Below are 24,326 nucleotides of genomic sequence, written 5' to 3' on the forward strand. Positions count from 1 at the left end.
AGGGAGGGGGGTCGGGAAGATGCCCAGAAAAAGTTTTTATTTTATTTATTTTATTTTTAATTTTATTATTATTATTATTATTATTTTAACGCGAACCCATATTGACATGTGGCATCTAGTCATTGTTCATATAGGCATCACGGCATCAATTAACGGTTAACTTAACAGCCAACTTAACAAATGTACGAAATTGTCCAAAAATTAAGACTTGAGGTATGACTTTGGAATGATAAAAACTTCATGTATTAAATGTTGAAAATCACAAAACTTCAAGGTAGTAAACTGAAATTAATCAAAATTTTTTTTAACAATATAAAACTTAAATAACATTTTTTTAAACATTTAACAATATGAAATTTTTTGACAATCCATAACATAAAATTATTGAGGTAATTTAATTTAAGTAACCATAGTAATTCAATTAAAATAATAAATTATGTTTGGTCCTATGATTTTTTGGTCCTCGGTTGAAGATGATCTTTTGTGATAGAGCTATGACCCTCGATTAGAGACGATAAGAAACATGAATCTGCACTGTTTATGAAGAACTATAGAACTAAAATGAGTCGTCGAACCCTCATTTGATAGGAGATGGTCTAAGGTACTTGCCCTTCCACTCTTTGTTTGTACTTTTATTCTATTTAATAAATTTATTCACGTCTTTCCATCATAGCATGTTAGAATGAATTTGACTTCGTTTTGTAATAAAAAAAAAGTTGAAAAGGTCAAACAAGTTTGAAATAAGAGGAAATTATAAATTAATAATGGATATCTTTCACTAAGATCACTAGATCAAGTGATTCGGATCTTTGAAATTTTATACAATGGTAAAAACTTATTATAGCTTATAAGGAATCAAAACAGATGAGTCGTTTGATGCAATTTCAAAGGTTCGGATCATTTGATCTGATGGCCTTAGTAGAAGAGATCTGGAGATGATGTTTTTCCATTAATAATGGTATCTACTTCCTTTCTGGATAATGATGTGTTTAGGTCGATAAATTTTTCATTGTGACGGGAATATGAGTGGTACATTATGTATTTTTATATAAGTGATGATAAATTTTATTTTTAAGTTATTAACTTTTTTATAGTAACATGTGATGTACCATCCCGTATGTGAGTCACACTAAAAAATCTCTCGTTCAGGTCAATCATGGCAAATTGAATTAGTACAAATTTTGGCATGAAGAAGTAAGATTCTCTTTCCTTCTAATTTCATTTCCTTCCCTTCTTTTCTTTTATACTTTGCTTTTTATCTTATTATTTTTATAAAATATCAATATAAAATATTGATATGGTTTAAAATGAGTGGGAAGAGAAGATAGAGATTAGAAAATGAAGGAATCGCAAGTCAACCTGTTGAAGGGTACCCAGGTACCGAAGTCATCACTGCGTACGTTAATGGAGGTGATCACGCATGCGCTTGCGTCACCCACAAACCTGCACGTAAGTCTATAAATAGTACAAAGTATCTCTCGTGACAACCAAAACGCAAAAACTTAACCTGTTCACCAAGATAAAAAAAACCCAAAAACCTAGAGCAAAACGACTTTTTTCTCAACAATCTCCTTAATTTCTTCCCAATTTCTGTGGAGCCCTCTGCATATTTACAACAAATTATTAAGGTTCCCAATTATTAAGCATGAGCTCACAGACGAGTAGTGACACTGTCAATGGAAACTGCTTGGGATGGGCTGCAACCAAGGAAGAAAATATCGGTAATATCGGAAATATCGGTAGTCCGAAAACACGGAAATATCGACGGAAATATCGGTAAAATATCGATATCGATAAAAATTACATGGAAACCACGGAAATTGTAAGAAAAACTTGGAAATTTTTATTGAAACTTTGTAGGATGTTTATTTAGTCAATTATCTATTAGTTTATCACAAAAAATTGGAAGGAAATGCATTGCATGATGGATTTAACATTATCAAGTTGATTATATAGCAATCTGACAAATATTGTGAGTGTAGAAAATATGTAGTAATTAATGAAAGAAGTCTAAACACACCATAATCATTTATATATAATGAATTAGTACAATATTTTACACTTTAGTACCACATAAAGTTCCTATGAGGTTCAAATTTTTCACTATCTTCATCATCTCTATGTGTAGAATGAGTGTATTGTGAAGAGTAGTTATCAAATGATAAATCTCCAAAATAGTTTTGCATGTAATTGTTAATATGTCACCCATATGGATCCGAGATTGGTTGAGGTTGTCCATAAGAAAAATCATTTGAAGATTGAGGCTGGGATTGTTTCCATGAGTCGCTCGATTCCATCCCAACAGGAATGGGATATGAAGGGTAGGGAAATGGTTGGTTATGAGTATAACCATAGTTACTACTTCCCAATCCAATAGAGTATGAAGTTCTAGATAACGAGTCATCTTCTTGACTTGACAAAATCCCCTTGCCTCTTTCTCTGCGAGTATAGTCCTTCCCTATGGCACCAATTCCTGGTCCTGCCCGCCTACTGCCATGGTCATCATCCTGTGTTGCATGCGTGAAGTTTGCCTCACCAGTGAAGGGGCTCATATATCTGGGAGGTGGTGGTCCATAATAGTTTCCATATCCACCACCACTACCTCCAACTCCACTACCTCCAGCTCCACTATGTCCTTCATCATTCCCACCTCCGGTGGTAGGTGAGTCTCCTGATCTTGTACTAGAGCTATCATTAGTATGAGCACGATGTTGTGGTTGTGTAGGATTGGAAGAAGGTGGAATTCCAGTGTTTCTTGGTCTTGGGTGCAAAAGTTCTTCGAAAGAGTCAGAGCTGCTAGATCCCACCTCCTCCTCTAATACTCTTTCTACATTTATCCCTTCATTACGTGCTTCTTCAGCAACTCTGGGAGCTGGGTTGCCTTCATCATCATCTAAATGAAGAGGTCTAATCCATTGAAAAAGTTGGTTACCCTCCGTATCATCATCTTCACCAACAATATCAAACACATCTAGTGGGTCACCACGGTCGACATGATCGATTTCTGCTTCCTTATCTCGAATTTGAAGCTTCATGTTGTAGTAGCAATAAACTAATTTTTCCAAGCTACTATGAGCCAACTTATTTCTTTGCTTTGTGTGTATGAGTGCAAATGTGCTCCAATTTCTTTCACAAGCAGATGAGGAAGCTGTTTGTGATAATACTTTTATTGCTAACTTTCTCACAGTTGGTGCATCGGTCCCATACATGATCCACCATTCAGCTGCAATGAAAAATAATGTTGATAAGCCTAATAACTCCAACAAATTCTATTATAAACTTATAGTGAAATATGTTTATACTCACTAGGAGACATATTTGTTCGAGCAGCAACTGATGTTGGTTCTCCAAATGTTCTTCTTGCATCTTTAAACCATGTTAGCTGAATACAATAAATTGTGTTAGTTTAATCCAACAAAGTAATTATTATAAATTAAGTAATTGTGTACCTCATTTCCAAATTGGCCAACTGCTGGTGATGCAGGGTCTAATTTAGAGTATACATTATGTACAGCACGTATAAGGTCACCATCATCTCCAACACCGGGTCTGTATTGGTATCAGGGATTCAAATAATATGCTGTTCAAAGAAACACATACTCTAATAAGAGAAATAATACTTATGCAACTAAAGAAATGAATTGCAAATTATGACATAATTTATACCTGCTGCATGCAAATCGTGGTATAATGTTTTATACCATCGGTCTTCAATTATTTTTATGACCCACCTTGCACCATGTTTTCTTTCCAATTCATCCTTCACTACACGCATCAACTCATATACTGCCCCCATAGTAGGATACACTTCTGTGTCAACGATCCGTAAAACTTTGTAAAGAGGTTCAAACACTTGACACACATGTTCTGTTTGAGTCCAAAAAGCATGATCAAGCACTATACTTTCCACCATACGACCTGTATTTGAGCGGCTGAAATTGTGGTTGGCCCAATCGTCACTAGTGAATAGTTGCTTCAACCCTGCTTTCTTCTTGAGTAGGCTGTTTAATGCAATATAGTTGGTGGCGAATCGAGTGGTAGCTGGACGAATAATTTCTCCTCTGCAAAATTCACGCATCTTTGCCAACAACCAACCGTGATTGTAAATATAATTTGTGATCGTTCTAGCTCTTTTGACCACAGTAGCAACATTCTCTATCTTCCCCATTGCCTCAAACATGAGATCAATACAATGTGCTGCACATGATGTCCAAAACACATTATAATGCTTCATTAACTTTTTTCCAGCTTTGACAAATGCAGAACCGTTGTCGGTCACGACTTGGACAACATTATGCTCTCCCATCTCCATGATTACATCCCTCAATAATTTGTAAATATACTTGTAATTCTTTATATGGTCTGAAGCATCAACAGATTTCAAAAAAAATGTCTTTCCCTTGGAGTATACCATGAAGTTGATGATAGATAATCTGGTCGGGCAGGTCCATCCGTCACACATGATTGTGCAACCATTAGTTTCCCACTTTGACCTCAACTTGTTAACATACTCGCCAATGTCTTTATACTCCATATCCAAATATTTGTTTCTTATCTCATAGGGAGTGGGAGGTTGTACTCCAACACCAGCTTGTTGACATCCCACTACCATATTTTTGAAATGATGTGATGATGCCTTCGCAGCAGGGACATTTTCATAGGTAAAGAACTTGCTAATTAGACGCCCCATTCCCTCATTCACATTACCTCCCTTGAAATAACTCCAAACACTCTTTTGACGTGCGTTGGATGACTTATATAAACTTGGGGCTATTGGTGGTGTTGGTTGTGATTCTCTAAGACTGCCTCCCCGTCTCATTTGTGCACCACCACTTGTCCCGGAACCTTGTCCCCTATTAGGAATTTTATGAAGGTGTTCTTTTTCCCATGCTGACTGTTTGAAGGCACGTAATGCTTGTTTCAAACTGTGTCGTTCTTCAGGTCCCATGTCATCATCACATTCGTCCTCATCGTCATCATCATCACTGTCAACCGCTTGGCCATAGACTTCTCCCCGTAGCCCAGCTCGAATATTTTCCATTCCCTGTGTTATCTTTTCCTTCTGCTGTTTTTTATTTTTTAATAATGTGCTGATGAATGCCTTCACTTCTGGGGGGACATTATCGCATCGTTGGACATTTTTTGATGGATCTAATCCACTAAGATGATACTTCAGTCGTGTCACTCCGCCACTCTTCATTACCCGACCACAATATTTGCAAATTGTGCCATGTTTGTTTCCGTCTATTGGGTCTTCATGTTCCCAAGCTGGATCACGTTTACTGGACATCTTAAACGTACCTATATTTATTTTTCATGAAAATTAGACAATTATTTTTTGATAAAAATAAGAGAACCTAAATAATAAAGTTATTCTACAGAAGAATTAAATACAAAGTAAAGAAAATGATTGTAAAAATTTAAGTAATTATACAAATAATATGGAATAATAAAACCTAATATTAATGAATAATAATCCAATTTGATAATTGACACACCCTAACCCGAAGACTAGGACGTGCTGGCCGTCACGTGAGCGTGACGTAACCATAAATGCAAGCGGAAACGATTAAATAATAAAATACGAGTCAACGAAAACCACTAATTGCAGTTATTTACAACCTAGCATTCTATGTGCATAAGAGTGTACTAAACACACATGAACAGAGCATAAGCGTCTAGGTGCAGTCAAGTAGGACCATAACTAATTTACAACACCCTCGGGTGAATCCTACATTTATTTAGACTGTCAGAACGCCGAAGTAGTCCTCGTAGGCCACCAACACCTCAACTATCAACTAGAACCTGGAGGGGCGAAAAATAGAAAACGTGAGTGGGCGAAAATAAAGCTTTTCCAAATCATTTCATAAATCCACATTTATAACCCCTTTTTGAAAACCTGTATACTTTCCCAGAAAATAGTATATAGCATATATAAATCTCAACCATCTCGATCATCAATCTTATAACAGATTCAATAAAGAATGTACCATGCCAAATTCAACAGTTTAGTATGAATGCATTGACATAATATAAATCAGGTAAAAGAAAGTAATCAATCGGAGGCCCTCTAATGGCCCTAAACGATTGAACCTAGAGCTCAAAATCTATCACTCTCACTCTGCCGGAGTCACCTCTGTGACCTGTTCGGCCTTCTGCACATAAGTCGGAACCACCTAATGTAGTCTGTACGACTTAATGGTTAATATTACGCTCTAGTGCTTTTCTCATCAATCATCTGTACACATAATCTAAGGTCACCCACCAGTCGAAATCTCACTAACACTCTACGACTGGCCCGTCGCACCCACTCCGCGTGGACTGTGCGACCAGCATCTACTTGGATCCAAGGCGAGCGTGCGATGCGGTGAATACTATAAGCACTAAACCATGGTGCAGGATATGAGCTCAATATATATCATCATCATCATAACAGTAATTAAATACTCACCTGATACTCACATGTGCGTCCACATCACCATCTTACATATATGCATCATACGACAGTTCATAATATTCATAACATTCTATGCATGGCAATCAAATCATATTTCATTTCATTTCAATATACTTTTCATTTAATTTTGATTTCTGGGGAAATCGAGTATATAGGTATATATATAAAAACAAATGCCCACTCACTGGTATGTCGCCGGGTCGTAACCCCCTTGACGCCCCTGGATGTGCTCGTCCTCGTTATAAGTCCCACCTAGAAGTGAAATAACTAAAAACGTCATTTAACGCACAATTAACGCACCTAAACCAAACTAGGTAATTAATTCTTCATACGATACTCAAATTGGGTATATGAATATACCACGGTGACCTACACAATCTCAGGATCATCCCCATATTTTTAAAATAATTTTTGGACCCTTCACGCGCCCCCACGCGCCTGAAATGGCACGGACCTACGCGCCCCCCACGCGCGGCCACGTGACATGCATGCTGACGGCACAGTAACGGCAGTTAGGAATATTCCCGGAATATTCTGTTAAAAACTAACGGTTTCCGTTAAAGTTAACTAACGGCGTTAGCATATTCCGTTAAGAATAACGGAATATGCCGTCGTCTTCTCCGATTCACCCTCGCCGGACTCCGGTCACCGGAAAACTGGGAAAAATTTCTAATTAACTATTCTCACTCGTTTTTCGTCCATTTTTCTCGAATTTTATACCAGATTGAAGCATTTAACATGTACAATCACGTTGGAAGGGTTTTAAACACTAAAAATCACGGGATCATACCTTCCAAAAATTCCAAAAATCGGCCAAACGTCGAACTCAACGATCCCGACGTCCAAAACTTCCAAACGTTACACTCCGAGCATCCTTGGAACTTCCTAAGACTCGTTGTGATCTTGTTTTAACCTAAAACGTAACCATTTAAAAGATCATGAACAGTGTCATTTCACGGGGCTTTAAAAACTAGGGTTTTTCGAAGTGAAACTCACCTGAATTTGGTATCCCCGTGTTCGTGAAGTCCTCAGGATCACGATGGTAGTCTTAAATTGAACGTTCGTGGATGTTTGATTGAGGTTGTGTGTGAGTCCGTATGTTCGAGAGTAAGAGAGAGAGAGAGTGAAAGTCTGAAATGGAAGAAGAAGAGAGAGAAGGAAAGGTTACGGGTTTTAGGGAATGTTTTGAGGGTATGAGGATCCCACCTTAACCCATACAATAATATTAACACTTAAAATAAAATCTAAGCCTAAGTTCTTAAGCTACATAACAAAATAATTAACCAAAAACTATGGCTTAGATAAGATCCAACATTATTTTTACACACCTTGTCACGTTTAGGGATATTTTAGTACTTTCACGTCCTCGGAATTAAAATTCTGGGACGGGCTGTGACAATCTCCCCTCCTTATAGAATTTCGTCCCCGAAATTCTAGTCACCAACCAGCATCAAAACTCATAAAATAGCCTCGGATACATATCTCTCATCCGTTCTTCTGTCTCCCAAGTAGCTTCTTCCGCTGAATGGTTCCTCCACAATACTTTTACCAAGTTCACAGTCTTATTCCTCAGAGTCTTATCTTTCCAATCCAGAATAGTCACTGGTTCCTCGTCGTACGTCAAATCCGGATTAATTTCCAATGGTTGAGGAGGAATCACATGTGAAGGATCTGAAACATAATGCCGAAGCATCGAGACATGGAACACATTATGTACCTTAGACAACTCTGGAGGTAGCTCCAACCTGTAAGCAACTTCACCAATCCTCTCAGTGATCTCATAAGGTCCAATGTACCTGGGACTGAGCTTTCCTTTCTTCCCAAATCGAACCACACCTCTCCAAGGTGATAATTTCAAAAATACATAGTCGCCCACATTATACATTCTATCCGTGGTATGTCGATCCGCTAGGCTCTTTTGTCTATCCTGGGCCGTTTTCAGGTTAGTCTTAATCACCTGAATATTCTGAGTAGTCTCATCCACAATCTCTGGGCCCTCAAGTATTCTTTCACCGACCTCTGACCAACATAATGGCGTACGGCAAGCTTTTCCATAAAGCGCTTCAAATGGAGACATTCCAATACTCGAATGAAAACTATTATTATAGGCAAACTCCATCAAATCCAAGCGATTATGCCAAGAGTCACCAAATTGCATCACAGAGGATCTCAACATATCCTCGAGTGTCTGAATAGTTCTCTCTGACTGACCATCTGTCTGTGGGTGATAAGCTGTACTGTAAAGCAATCTAGTGCCCAAAGCTTCTTGAAAAGCTGTCCAAAACTTAGAAGTGAATCTTGGATCTCGATCAGAAATAATATTCACTGGAACACCATGATACTTTACAACCTTCGATATGAATAACTTAGCCAACTTATTTAAAGGATACTTCTCCCTTACTGGAATAAAATGTGCTGATTTGGTAAGTCGATCTACAACCACCCAAATGCCATCAAAACCATTTTGTGTACGTGGTAGCTTATACACAAAATCCATCGTTATGTTCTCCCATTTCCACTGGGGAACAGGGAGTGGTTGCAATCTCCCAAACGGCTTCTTTCTTTCAGCCTTAACCTGCTGGCAAACAATACACCTACTTACATACTCCGCAATCTCCCTCTTCATACCCGGCCAATAGTAAAATGGTCGAATGGTATGATACATTTTAGTTCCCCCTGGGTGCATAGCATAAGCCGAACAATGTGCTTCATCCAAGATTTCTTTCTTCAGTTCCTCATTATTAGGCACATACATCCTGTTCTCTTGCATAAGCATACCATCTGATCCTCGGATCCTGAGATCTTTCTTCTTCCCTTCCTTTCTTAAACTAACCAATTCTTGAATTTCTTCATCCCACGATTGAGCTGCAAGCACCCGATCAATTAAAATTGGCTTGACTTGAAAATTGGCAAGAAAAGCTTCACTTTGCTCTTCCAATTCTAACTCTACTCCAGTAGATCTCAACTCTGTCAGAAGAGGAACACGACTGGCATATAAAGCGTTAAGTCGCCCTTGAGGTTTCCTACTCAGAGCATCAGCTACCACATTTGCACGACTCGGATGGTACTCAATCGTGCAATCATAATCACTTAACAATTCCAACCATCTTCTCTGACGAAGATTAAGATCATGCTGCGTGAAAAGGTACTGAAGGCTTTTATGATCTGTAAAGATCTTACATTTCTCGCCATAGAGATAATGTCTCCAAATCTTCAAAGCAAACACAATAGCTGCCAACTCAAGATCGTGAGTCGGATAGTTTCTTTCATGAGTCTTCAACTGCCTAGAATCATAGGCAATCACTCTACTATGCTGCATCAAAACACAACCCAAACCATTCAAAGAAGCATCACTGTAGATCTCGAAGTTACCATTATCATCAGGAAGTACTAACACCGGTGCATGAGTAAGGCAATGTTTCAATTGCTGGAAACTTTGCTCACAACTTTCATCCCATTCAAACTTAACATCCTTTCTGGTTAACTTCGTTAATGGTAAGGCAATCATAGAAAAGTCTTGAACAAACCGTCTATAATAACCTGCCAAGCCAAGAAAACTCCGCACCTCAGTGACCGTTCGAGGTTGTTCCCAACTTTCCACTGCTGCTATCTTTTGAGGATCCACTTGAATTCCCTGAGCTGATACCACATGTCCCAAAAATGCCACTTGATTCAGCCAAAACTGACATTTACTAAACTTGGCATATAATCGGTGTTCCCTCAATTTCCTTAACACCAAGTTAAGATGTCGAATATGGTCTGATTTCGACTTAGAGTATACCAGGATATCATCAATAAAAACAATAACAAACCTGTCAAGATACTCCTGGAATACTTCATTCATCAATCTCATGAAAGCTGCAGGAGCGTTTGTCAATCCAAATGGCATAACCAAAAACTCATAATGCCCATAACGAGTCCTGAAAGCTGTTTTATGAACATCCTCCTATTTAATCTTTAATTGATAATACCCAGATCTCAAATCGATCTTAGAAAACACACAGGCACCTTTGAGCTGATCAAACAAATCATCTATACGAGGCAAGGGATAACGGTTTTTAATCGTTACCCGATTCAATTGCCTGTAATCAATACACAATCTCAAAGTTCCATCCTTCTTTCTCACAAACAACACCGGAGCTCCCCAAGGTGAAGAACTAGGCTGAATGAAACCTTTATCAATTAACTCTTGCAATTGAATTTTCAACTCTCTTAATTCCGCTGGTGCCATTCTATAAGGAGTCAAAGAGATAGGGTTCGTACCTGGAAGCAATTCAATCGAAAACTCCACATCTCTATCTGGGGGCAATCCAGGCAAATCATCTGGAAATACATCAGGATAGTGTCTGACTACTCCGACTTCCTCCACACTACTGGGAGCAACATCATTCAAAACCACATGTGCCAAGTATCCCTGACAACCCTTGGATAACAATTTCTTCGCCCTTATGGCTGAAATAACACCATGCCTCACCCCACTTCTTTCACCCACAAATGTAACTTCGGGTAGTCCAGGACGAAGAAAAGTAACTGATTTCCCGTAACAATCTATATGGGCGCGATTATAATGCAACCAATCCGCCCCTAAAATCACATCAAAATCCACGATGTCTAACGGGATAAGATTAGCAGGCATAATGACATTATCTACCATCACTGGACACCCAGAGTAAAAACTATCAACATAACATTTATCCCCTCTAGGCATAGCAAACTCTAAATCAAACCCTAGAGGTGAAGGATGAGGTTGTGTCATTTGAGCAAATGTATGAGAAATCACAGAGTGTGTAGCACCACAATCAATCAAAACTCTAGCAAAATGACCAAGAACATTCAACGTACCCATAATCAAGTCTGGATGGTTCTGAGCATCTTGCAGCGATATATGGTTAACACGTCCCTGAGCTGGCTGTCGTGCTCCACGACCTCTGCTACTCTGGTTACCTCGTCCCTGATGAGTACGTCCTTGACCTGCCTGGGCAGGCGGCCTAGACGGCCCTGCACTACTAGCAGCAACTCCGCTCTGTTGGGGCTGACCCCCCTGATACCACTGAGATCCGCTAGCTGGCATAGACGGATATGAAGTATAACCTCCTTGATCCTGAGAATATCCACTCTGAAAATAAGGATCCTGGGAATAGTGATACTGTCCCGGAGCATAAGGAGCAGCATCACCCTGATAGTGATAAGCACCACCACGACCAACCTGGCCATAACTGCCTGAATTAAAGTTCTGTTGAGTCGGTACTGGTGTTGGCATAACAGGTTGCTGGGGCCTCTGCTGATTCTGGGGACAATACATAGCTCTATGTCCTGTCTGACCACATGTAAAGCATGCACCACTGAGTCTCCTACATTCCCCATGATGTCGGAAATTACAACGGCGACATAACGGAGGACCCGAACTACCAGCACCACCAAAGCCTCTCTGACCAGAAAATCTAGGTCCATTACCAAACCTACCACCTCCTCTCCTAGGACCTGTGGCACTAAATCCACCACTGGAAGAACTCGAACTCATTCCACTTTTCTTGAAATTCTGCGTCTGACGAGGTCCTGGAATGGAAATACCCTTACCTTTATCATTTTTCTTCTGACCATCACCCTTATCCTCGTCATCCCCACTGTCCGGAAGATTATCAGAGTCTTCCATCCGGACCAGAATCTCAAAATACTCATGATAATCGGCACAGGGAAGTGCATTGGCAAACGTTCTGTACTTCTTCTTAGATCCTAACTTGAAACGACGAAGCATTTCTGCTTGATTACCCGCTAAATCAGAATCATAACGGGATAAATCAGTAAACTTCCTGTAGTACTCATGTGCAGACATATTTCTCTGCTTCAGCCTGGTGAATTCCTGTTTCTTGCGATCTATATATTCCGGAGGAACAAATCTCTTCATAAAATTTTCCTTAAATACCTCCCATTCGGCTGCCCTTTCAGGTGCCATGTGCCTCGACTGATTTATCCACTACGCCGCTGGCTCACGGCCCAAAAACCAGGTGGTGGTCTCCACCCATCTATTAGCTGGCAGGTTTCCCTGACTTTGCATCACTTGAAAGGTCTGCTCAATCCGATCCAACCACTTTTCTGCCCCCTCATAACCTTCATTTCCCTCAAAGGTTTCCAATTTCAGATTATACATCGTCTCTACGGGCGTTCTCTGAGGAGGACGGATATTAGCCTGAAAAGCCTGAGCCAGTGCTTCCCCTAACTGGGATATATCGGGGAAATTAGGCTCAGCAGCACGGCGAGGATCTTTACGAGGCGGCATAATTCTGACAGAAAACATCAAAAAATCAATAGAAGAACTCATTAGTTATACAGGACTGCAACCTATGCTCTGATACCAAACTGACACACCCTAACCCGAAGACTAGGACGTGCTGGCCGTCACGTGAGCGTGACGTAACCATAAACGCAAGCGGAAACGATTAAATAATAAAATACGAGTCAACGAAAACCACTAATTGCAGTTATTTACAACCTAGCATTCTATGTGCATAAGAGTGTACTAAACACACATGAACATAGCATAAGCGTCTAGGTGCAGTCAAGTAGGACCATAACTAATTTACAACACCCTCGGGTGAATCCTACATTTATTTAGACTGTCAGAACGCCGAAGTAGTCCTCGTAGGCCACCAACACCTCAACTATCAACTAGAACCTGGAGGGGGCGAAAAACAGAAAACGTGAGTGGGCGAAAATAAAGCTTTTCCAAATCATTTCATAAATCCACATTTATAACCCCTTTTTGAAAACCTGTATACTTTCCCAGAAAATAGTATATAGCATATATAAATCTCAACCATCTCGATCATCAATCTTATAACAGATTCAATAAAGAATGTACCATGCCAAATTCAACAGTTTAGTATGAATGCATTGACATAATATAAATCAGGTAAAAGAAAGTAATCAATCGGAGGCCCTCTAATGGCCCTGAACGATTGAACCTAGAGCTCAAAATCTATCACTCTCACTCTGCCGGAGTCACCTCTGTGACCTGTCCGGCCTTCTGCACATAAGTCGGAACCACCTAATGTAGTCTGTACGACTTAATGGTTAATATTACGCTCTAGTGCTTTTCTCATCAATCATCTGTACACATAATCTAAGGTCACCCACCAGTCGAAATCTCACTAACACTCTACGACTGGCCCGTCGCACCCACTCCGCGTGGACTGTGCGACCAGCATCTACTTGGATCCAAGGCGAGCGTGCGATGCGGTGAATACTATAAGCACTAAACCATGGTGCAGGATATGAGCTCAATATATATCATCATCATCATAACAGTAATTAAATACTCACCTGATACTCACCTGTGCGTCCACAGCACCATCTTACATATATGCATCATACGACAGTTCATAATATTCATAACATTCTATGCATGGCAATCAAATCATATTTCATTTCATTTCAATATACTTTTCATTTAATTTTGATTTTTGGGGAAATCGAGTATATATGTATATATATAAAAACAAATGCCCACTCACTGGTATGTCGCCGGGTCGTAACCCCCTTGACGCCCCTGGATGTGCTCGTCCTCGTTATAAGTCCCACCTAGAAGTGAAATAACTAAAAACGTCATTTAACGCACAATTAACGCACCTAAACCAAACTAGGTAATTAATTCTTCATACGATACTCAAATTGGGTATATGAATATACCATGGTGACCTACACAATCTCAGGATCATCCCCATATTTTTAAAATAATTTTTTGACCCTTCACGCGCCCCCACGCGCCTGAAATGGCACGGACCTACGCGCCCCCCACGCGCGGCCACGTGACATGCATGCTGACGGCACAGTAACGGCAGTTAGGAATATTCCCGGAATATTCCGTTAAAAACTAACGGTTTCCGTTAAAGTTAACTAACGGCGTTAGCATATTCCGTTAAGAATAACGGAATATGCCGTCGTCTTCTCTGATTCACCCTCGCCGGACTCCGGTCACCGGAAAACTGGGAAAAATTTCTAATTAACTATTCTCACTCGTTTTTCGTCCATTTTTCTCGAATTTTATACCAGATTGAAGCATTTAACATGTACAATCATGTTGGAAGGGTTTTAAACACTAAAAATCACGGGATCATACCTTCCAAAAATTCCAAAAATCGGCCAAACGTCGAACTCAACGATCCCGACGTCCAAAACTTCCAAACGTTACACTCCGAGCATCCTTGGAACTTCCTAAGACTCGTTGTGATCTTGTTTTAACCTAAAACGTAACCATTTAAAAGATCATAAACAGTGTCATTTCACGGGGCTTTAAAAACTAGGGTTTTTCGAAGTGAAACTCACCTGAATTTGGTATCCCCGTGTTCGTGAAGTCCTCAGGATCACGATGGTAGTCTTAAATTGAACGTTCGTGGAGGTTTGATTGAGGTTGTGTGTGAGTCCGTATGTTCGAGAGTAAGAGAGAGAGAGAGTGAAAGTCTGAAATGGAATAAGAAGAGAGAGAAGGAAAGGTTACGGGTTTTAGGGAATGTTTTGAGGGTATGAGGATCCCACCTTAACCCATACAATAATATTAACACTTAAAATAAAATCTAAGCCTAAGTTCTTAAGCTACATAAAAAAATAATTAACCAAAAACTATGGCTTAGATAAGATCCAACATTATTTTTACGCACCTTGTCACGTTTAGGGATATTTTAGTACTTTCACGTCCTCGGAATTAAAATTCCGGGACGGGCTGTGACAATAATAATTCAATTTAATGAATAATAATCCAATTTGATAAAAAAAATCCTAATATAAAACATGGTGATGAATAATAATCCAATTTGATAATAATCCAATTTAATGAATAATAATCCAATTTGATAATAATCCAATTTAATGAATAATCCACCAATTTGATAAAAAAATAATCCTAATATAAAACATGGTGATGAATAATAATCCAATTTGATAATAATAATCCAATTTGATAATAATCCAATTTGATAATAATCCAATTTAATGAATAATCCACCAATTTGATAAAAAAAATAATCCTAATATAAAACATGGTGATGAATAATAATCCAATTTAATGAATAATAATCTAATTTGATAATAATCCAATTTAATGAATAATCCACCAATTTGATAAAAAAAATAATCCTAATATAAAACATGGTGATGAATAATAATCCAATTTGATAATAATCCAATTTAATGAATAATCCACCAATTTGATAAAAAAAATAATCCTAATATAAAACATGGTGATGAATAATAATCCAATTTAATGAATAATCCACCAATTTGATAAAAAAAAAATCCTAATATAAAACATGGTGATGAATAATAATCCAATTTGATAATAATCCAATTTAATGAATAATCCACCAATTTGATAAAAAAAATAATCCTAATATAAAACATGGTGATGAATAATAATCCAATTTAATGAATAATCCACCAATTTGATAAAAAAAAATCCTAATATAAAACATGGTGATGAATAATAATCCAATTTGATAATAATCCAATTTATTTAATAATCCACCAATTTGATAAAAAAATAATCCTAATATAAAACATGGTGATGAATAATAATCCAATTTGATAATAATCCAATTTAATGAATAATCCACCAATTTGATAAAAAAATAATCCTAATATAAAACATGGTGATTAATAATAATCCAATTTAATGAATAATAATCCAATTTGATAATAATCCAATTTAATGAATAATCCACCAATTTGATAAAAAAATTTCCTAATATAAAAGAATAATAATCCAATTTGATAATAAAAAAACCTAATATTAATGAATAATAATCCAATTTGATAATAAAAAAATCTAATATTAAAGAATAATAATCCAATTTGATAATAAAAAAAAACCTAATATTAATGAATAATAATCCAATTTGATAATGAAAATGGTAAGGGAAATAAAATAATAAATAATATTAAACATATTAAAATTATCCTAGGGAATAATTATACAACATTACTTAATTACTTAAAACAATTAACATTAACATTACTTAATTACTTACAAAAATTAACATGCAAGTATTAATTACTTAAAAAGATTAACATACGAGTCCACACAAATTTATTTGTTGTTGTATAAATTACAATAATATAAATTTAAGTTTGTAAACTTACCTTAAATATGGAAGCCTTTGTGTTCAAGCTTTGGAATGGATCTGGAATAACTTTGAAAATGGTAAGGAAAATAAAATAATAAATAACATTAAACATATTAAAATTATCCTAGGGAATAATTATACAACATTACTTAATTACTTAAAACAATTAACATTAACATTACTTAATTACTTACAAAAATTAACATGCAAGTATTAATTACTTAAAAAAATTAACATACGAGTCCACACAAATTTATTTGTTGTTGTATAAATTACAATAATATAAATTTAAGTTTGTAAACTTACCTTAAATATGGAAGCCTTTGTGTTCAAGCTTTGGAAAGAATCTGGAATGATTTTGAAAATGGTATGGGAAGAAGAAGAAACGAAATTTCTGTGAATGCTTCTGATACTCCACTGGGTGAAAGAATGTAAGTATATAACAGACATTGACACTGTTTTGCATGTGAAAGACTCTTACTGACTGTCACACGATTTCATTATGAAAGCAGTATTATTTGTTGTCCATGTTCTGAAATTGCAAAAAGTTATTTGGATCATTGGATCAGAGAGCTAGACATAGGTTTGGAATGATTTGGTTTTGAATAATTTGGAGCATTGGATGATTTTTTTTTCTTACACGCCACCACTCAGACAGTAAAAAAGAGTGAAGAACTCACACTCCACCACACACACACTTCGAGACCCCCCACACCACACCACACACGCACACCACACACGTACACCACACACGGAGCTCAGTCTCTCTCTCGATCATTCATTTCCCACTACCATATTCTCGAATCCTCTCAATCTCTCTCTTCTCTCTTCTCTTTCTCTGAGGTCTGAGCCTTCGTTCTCACTGAGAACTTCTCAGTCTTCTCCCTCCCTTCCCCCTTCTCCAGTTCTTCCACACACACACAGAGACATCATCTCTCAAATCTCGATCCATCTCTCGATCCTCCTCGTCCGTGTCTCCGTGTCTCCCTCTGCTCCTCCCATCTCACCCGCCCTAAACCCAGCCGTCGACACCACTCGATAACCGCCTTCTAAACCACCTTGATCCATGGAGATCGACCGGAAATCATGGTAGTCCCAGCCGTCGACACCACTGAGGAGCACGACCTTGTCCCAGCCGTCTTGGATTCGTGAGGAAGACGATGTTCCCAGGCTCCTACTTCTCTTCTTCTCGGCTTTTACTTTAAATTTTTGTACAGATTTCAATTTTTCTGCATGTTGCACCTTTGTTGTACTGAAATCGATTTTAGGGATTTAGGAATTAGGGTTTCTATTTTTGTACAGATTGCGATTTTTCTGCATGTTGCTTGATTTTTGTACTGAAATCGATTTTAGGGATTTAGGAATTAGGGATTCAGTTCATTTGCTTTGAATTCGAATTTGGGGATTTAGGGATTCGGTTAATTTGCTCCGGCGTTCTTCTCGGCTTGTAAATTACAATTTTTGTACAGATTGCGATTTTTCTGCATGTTGATTTTTGTACTGAAATCGATTTTAGGGATTCCTGTATTGTAGATTCAGTTCATTTGCTTTGAATTAGAATTTGGGGATTTAGGGGTTCGGATTATTTGCTCCGGCTGTGTTCTCCGATGAGTCCATACCAAATATCGCGATAGTTTCGAAAATATCGCGATATTATCGATATTATCGATAATATCGCGATATTCTGCCGAAAACAAGTTGGATAGTTAATAAAATATCGGGGTCCCAAAAAAACGATAATATCGGCGATATTTCGCCGATATTATCGATATTTTCTTCACTGGCTGCAACTGATGAATCTGGAGTTCTCTCGCCGTGCAAGTTTACCCGAAGGTAACTAAATTTTTATCAGTTTAATGTGTTTTTAATACAACAGAAACGGAAAAATGTGAAATGAGTTTAGTTTTTTTTTTCTTTTTTTTAGAGTACATCGATATTTTTAGAAAAGAGAAATTCGGCTAAATCATAAAATGGGAAGCCTAATTTAGTATTGAATTCGTCGTCTACAAGATTCAAACTTAAGACCTCATTTTCGAATGAAGAAAAATATTACCAGACTGTAATATCGAGTGGTTGTGAACTGAGTTATATATGTACGTTATTGGATGGCTAGAAAAGCGTAACTTGCAAGACTAGCCATAATTAGGCATACAACTCACATAAAATACATATTGTTCTTGTATTAACTAGAGACAACGACCATTACGTCAACGACTAGTAGGCGTGTGTCTATATATATATATATTTTATTTTTTATTTTTATTTTTTTATTTATTTGCTTGATTTCACCTGGTTGATACCAAAACTTTAGTGGTATTCACTCCTTTGAAGTGATCTGCAAGAAGTAGAAAGAAGTATAGTGCCATTCCTTTTTATAAACACAACGCCCTTAATTTGTTATACTGATATGCAGCTTGTGATATCTTCCCCAAAGTTAGTGGCAATGCAGTCTTTGAAATAATATAAAATTTTGAGGGAAAATAATTAAGAAATAAATCTCTCATCCTTAGGCCTAATAAAGTTCGATGCAGCTAGATCACGAATTGAAATCGGGATACAATTATCTAAAGTACACTAAATGACTTTACATGTTATATATGTAATATTGATAGTTTTAATTAAACAAAGGTTGAATTAATGTATTCAGGAATCTTCAAAACGATGATGTTTCGATAAGAATTACGCACTGCGGAATTTGTTATGCTGATGTGGGTTTTCCAAGGAACAAGCATGGCAACGCCAACTATCCAATGGTGCCTGGGTATGTCGAATGATTTATTATGTTATATATATGATTGTTATTACATATATTTCCTTGAACTGACCTATTTTGTCTACGATTGATTGTACAACAGACATGAGATTGCTGGCATTGTTCAAGAGGTTGGTCCAAATGTTCACGGCTTCAAAGTTGGTGATCATGTTGGAGTGGGAACTTTTGTTAATTCTTGTAGAGATTGCGACTATTGTAGAGATGGCCAAGAGGTTTCCTGTGAAAAGGGAGCAATTTTCACTTATAACCATGTTGATGCTGATGGCACCATTACAAAAGGAGGGTTTTCCAGTTACATTGTTGCTCATGAAAGGTTAGTATTCTCCATCTCAAATGTAATGTGTCAACCTGTACTTCTGTATCATCATCTGTTATGATATGTTAAATTTATGGTTTTAGATTTTGTGACTGTCGACCCTGCGTATTTGCAATAACTGCAATGCAAGTGCCTAGATTTATAGTGACTACGTAATTAATTGCTTAATGCTTAAGAAATTCAGAAATAGTACGAATCTGTCATAGATGAGGACGTTAACTTTGTTCTTGAAATTATTATAGGTACTGCTTCAAGATACCAGAGGGCTACCCCTTGGCTTCTGCAGCACCTCTGCTTTGTGCCGGCATTACTGTTTATTCTCCAATGATCCGCCATAAAATGAACCAGGCAGGTAAATCACTAGGTGTTATTGGCCTTGGTGGTCTCGGACACTTGGCAGTGAAATTTGGGAAGGCTTTTGGACTAAACGTGACAGTTTTCAGCACAAGCTTATCAAAGAAGGAAGAAGCTCTAAGTCTGCTTGGTGCAGACAATTTCGTTGTCTCATCCAACCAAGAGGAAATGACGGTAAAATTTCACAAGTTGATATAATTGTTTACGACAAAATGATTTGTGCAATTTAGTTTTGTGTACACAAAATTGTTCTTAGCAATGGCATACGAATTTTTATTCATCTGATTTTGTTATATCAACGATTTTTACTGTTTATGCAGGCCCTGGCTAAGTCCCTTGACTTCATCATCGACACAGCATCTGGTGATCATCCATTTGATTTGTATATGTCTCTGCTGAAGACTGCTGGTGTTCTAGTCTTGGTTGGGGCACCAAGCGAAGTTAAATTAAGTCCTATGAGCTTGATTTATGGTATTTTAACACTTTAAATACTCACAGTTTTCATTTTTAAGAAAAGTACTATAGATTTTTTACAACACATATTGACTATTTGTCAGGTATGAAGTCGATTTCTGGTAGCGTAACGGGCGGTACAAAACAGACGCGGGAAATGTTAGACTTTTGTGCTGCTCACAAAATATATCCAAACATAGAAATAGTTCCAATTCAGTATGTGAATGAAGCTCTTGAGAGGCTGATCAAGAGGGATGTGAAGTACCGTTTTGTTATAGATGTCGAAAACTCCCTAAAATGATGAGGAATCGATATTTTTCTTTGAATTCATTGAGAACTTAGTATGAGGATTAAGAAGTTGGTATGTAACAGGGTTGCGGTTAATATTTCAGTTTTTGTTTTTTTTGTTTTTTTTTTTGCTAATAAGGGAGTGTTGCCTTGCTTAGATATTTGTTATACGTGAAAGTGTTTGTACTCGATTTTTAAGCAATATGTGAGTAAGCTAGAACTTCAAAAGATCATATGAAATAAATAAATGAGTTTAGTTATATATCACAATAAATTCTTGTTTTTAGCTTGAATAGATTGGTACCACTACTTGTGTATCGCCCATTGCAACAATGTACTCACGTATCACATGAATGGATTAATTAGAGGAAATTTCATTTTTTTTTCACTTTTATATCTACCTTGAGATTTGATTTCATTTTGCTTTCGGTCCATGGATTAACTAGAGGCAATTTCAGAAGCCCAGTTAAGCAACTGTTCTTCGAGTAGAGGATAGGCAGTCCATGGTAGTAAAACGGGCATTTGGGCTGATATGTCCTGTAATCCTACTATTTATAACTGAGCGCGCCAAAGTTGAATTTATAAATATGCCTCAGAACTTGCAATTTTCTTTCGATTTGCTTGTTCCACTTTCAATTCTTCCCTAGCCCTCTAATTAATTAAAGCGTGACAATTGGCTCTAAACCATCAAATTGTTGCGCAGATTGTAAATAATAGAGCAAAATATGATTTGCGGAAGTGTTTTCTTCTATTGAAACAAGGAGATTTATACAAAGAAGAATACTTGACTTAGAAGTAAATTACCCTACTTTCTAGGTATACAACAGGAAACTAAACTTTATACAAATCAATTACAAAATTGTTTCCCAAACTAAGCCAAGATATCAGGAATGATATCATTGACTTCTCTACACTCCCCCTCAAGTTAGAGAGTGGATGTCAAGAACTCCCAACTTGTGTATAATGGACAAAAGAGATTCCCTTCCCAATGCCTTCATGAACACATCTGCAAGTTGTTGTGAGGAAGGAACAAATCGCGTAACAATAGAACCATCTTGTATTTTATCTCGAACAAAATGGCAATCCATCTCTATATGTCTAGTCCGCTCATGGAAAACTGGATTGGCAGCAATATGAAGAGCTGCTTTGTTGTCACAATGTAATAAGGCCGGTTTTGGATGCAACAATCCCAAGTCCTTCAGAAGATATCGAAGCCATGATAGTTCACAACAAGTTCCAGTCATGGCTCTATACTCGGCCTCAGCTGATGATAAAGATACGATTTTCTGTCTCTTTGATCTCCAAGAAACCAATGAAGAACCCAAGAACACGCAACACCCTGTGGTTGATCTTCGTGTCATAGAACATCCTGCCCAATCTGAATCACAGTATGCATTCAAGGTCAAGTCATTTTTAGAAGAGAAAAATAAACCTTGTCCAGGAGTATTCTTTATGTATTTCAAAACTCGGAGAGCTGCTTCCATGTGTGGACGGCGAGGTTCATGCATAAACCTACTTAGCACATGCATCGAATATGTGATATCCGGCCTAGTAATTGTTAAATAGATCAATCGACCCACCAACCTCCTATACTGTGCCGGATCTTTAAGTAACTCACCATTGTCAGAAAGTTTAAGATTCAACTCCATAGGAAACTCGATTGCACGAGCTCCCAAGAGACCACCATCCTTCAGAATCTCTAAAGCATACTTACGTTGAGAAATGAAAATCCCATTCTTTGATCGTGACACTTCGATGCCTAGAAAGTATTTCAAGTCACCAAGGTCCTTGATTTTGAAACGACTATTGAGAAAATTTTTGAGATCCCTAATGGCATCAGGATCATTTCCAGTGATCAGAATATCATCAACATAAATTAAAAGGGCTGTAAAAGACTTACCTTGCTGCCTTGTGAACAAAGAGTAATCAGCTTTTGATTGAACATAACCAGCACAGTGAATAGACTTAGAAAACTTGGCAAACCATTGCCGGGATGCTTGCTTCAGTCCATATAAGGATTTGTTAAGGCGACATACAAATTCTCCCCCTGTCGCCGAAGACCGGGAAAAGGAAGCATATAGATTTCTTCATGAAGATTACTATGAAGAAACGCATTGTTGACATCAAGTTGATGGAGAAACCAGGAACAGGAAGCAGCAAGAGCTAAGAGGTAGCGAACAATTGTCATCTTAGCAGTAGGAGAGAAAGTATCATGAAAGTCGATCCCTTCAAGTTGTGTGTAACCCTTGGCAACCAAACGAGCTTTATAACGCTCAACGGATCCATCAGAACGAAGCTTGATTTTATAGACCCATCGACAACCAATGGGAGATTTAGCAGTCGGAAGAGAGGTGAGAGTCCACGTGTGATTAGCTTCGAGAGCTTGGAGTTCAGAAGTCATGGTAGCCTGCCAATGAGGGGAATCAGCAGCCTCGGCATAAGTTTGGGGCTCAACCTGTTGAGTGATAGTCGCAAGAAAAGATTGTTGTGCAGGTGAGAAATGATGATAAGTGAGATAATTAGCAAGTGGATAATGCGTACCAGTAGCAGGACCAGACAACAAAGACGATGAAGGATCGGGTTGGGTAAGCTTAAGAGTGGGGCAGTCATAATCTCGCAACCGGGGAGGCGGTGAGGAGTGGCGGCTAGAGCGGTGAAGCATCGATGCAGGTGGTGCAGGAGGCAGGGAGGCAGCAAGCTCGAGAGAAGAGGCATCAGGGTGTAGGTCAGAATCGGTGGAAATCTCGGGCGAAAAAAAGATGGTAAGAGTATCAGGAGACACGGGTGAGGTAGAAGGTGTAGTAGCTTGAGGCTCAGGTAAAGAGGGTGTAGGGTGAGGAGAGACGATAGGGAGTGGCGTAGGGTTAGGTGAAGTAGAGGATGGAGAAGAATGGTAAGGAAAAATATGTTCATGAAAAACAACATCCCGGCTAGTAAAAAAGGTATGAGTGGTAAGGTTGTAAAGTTTGTACGCTTTTTGGCCAACGGAGTACCCAAGGAAGACACATTTGTGGGCTCGGGGAGCAAACTTGTGAGAGATATGGGTGTTGGTGGCATAAGCAAGACAATTGAAGACTTTAAGGTGGGGAAATGAAGGTGGTTTTAAGTACAATCGTTCAAAAGGAGTATTTTTGGAAAGAATGAGGGTAGGAAGATGATTAATAATATGGACAGCTGTAAGGACACATTCCCCCCAAAAAGTAATAGGAAGGTTAGCTTGGAAACGTAAAGCACGAGCAATTTCAAGTATGTGACAATGCTTGCGCTCGACGACCCCATTTTGTTGGGGCGTATAGACACAAGAGCGTTGATAAAGGACCCCATGACCTTGGAAGAAACCACGAAGAGAAAAAAATTCTCTACCATTGTCCACTCGTATTTGGCGAATGGATGTATTAAACTGAGTTTGAACAAAAGAGAAAAAATCCTTGAGGATGTGCTGTGGTTCTGATTTGTGTTGCATAAAAAATATCCATGTGAAACGAGAGTAATCATCCACAATAGTTAAGAAATACTTGGCTCCAGAAGTTGATGCAACTGCGTAAGGACCCCAAATATCAAATCAAAAGG

At 38.0% G+C, this 24,326-nt stretch overlaps 2 protein-coding genes across 2 annotated transcripts; one reads left to right on the forward strand and one right to left on the reverse strand.

Moving 5' to 3' along the window:
• Window positions 1-1,478: 1,478 nt before the first annotated feature.
• On the forward strand, window positions 1,479-21,038 carry LOC126612471 (probable cinnamyl alcohol dehydrogenase 1). Its single transcript, XM_050280893.1, has 7 exons — window positions 1,479-1,695; window positions 18,355-18,405; window positions 19,220-19,333; window positions 19,428-19,658; window positions 19,904-20,189; window positions 20,336-20,486; window positions 20,573-21,038. The coding sequence occupies exons 1-7, from the start codon at window positions 1,646-1,648 to the stop codon at window positions 20,767-20,769; spliced, it is 1,080 nt and encodes a 359-aa protein (XP_050136850.1). The 5' UTR covers window positions 1,479-1,645; the 3' UTR covers window positions 20,770-21,038.
• Window positions 2,007-4,170, reverse strand: LOC126612473 (uncharacterized). Its single transcript, XM_050280896.1, has 4 exons — window positions 3,667-4,170; window positions 3,450-3,580; window positions 3,307-3,382; window positions 2,007-3,223 (listed from the first exon to the last, which is right to left on the reverse strand). Exons 3-4 carry the CDS (start codon window positions 3,314-3,316, stop codon window positions 2,202-2,204), a joined length of 1,032 nt encoding a protein of 343 aa, XP_050136853.1. The 5' UTR covers window positions 3,317-3,382; window positions 3,450-3,580; window positions 3,667-4,170; the 3' UTR covers window positions 2,007-2,201.
• Window positions 21,039-24,326: the final 3,288 nt, after the last annotated feature.

Source organism: Malus sylvestris, chromosome 17 (assembly GCF_916048215.2).
Source record: "Malus sylvestris chromosome 17, drMalSylv7.2, whole genome shotgun sequence".
NCBI classification, from domain to species: Eukaryota; Viridiplantae; Streptophyta; class Magnoliopsida; order Rosales; family Rosaceae; genus Malus; species Malus sylvestris.

Bases quoted from the DNA above. Each gene is read 5' to 3' on its own strand.
- LOC126612471 (XM_050280893.1), top strand. From the start codon at position 1,646: ATGAGCTCACAGACGAGTAGTGACACTGTCAATGGAAACTGCTTGGGA. The intron at 18,406-19,219 runs GTAACTAAATTT...TAATGTATTCAG, and splicing joins CCGTGCAAGTTTACCCGAAG to GAATCTTCAAAACGATGATG. The intron at 20,190-20,335 runs GTAAAATTTCAC...CTGTTTATGCAG, and splicing joins CCAACCAAGAGGAAATGACG to GCCCTGGCTAAGTCCCTTGA.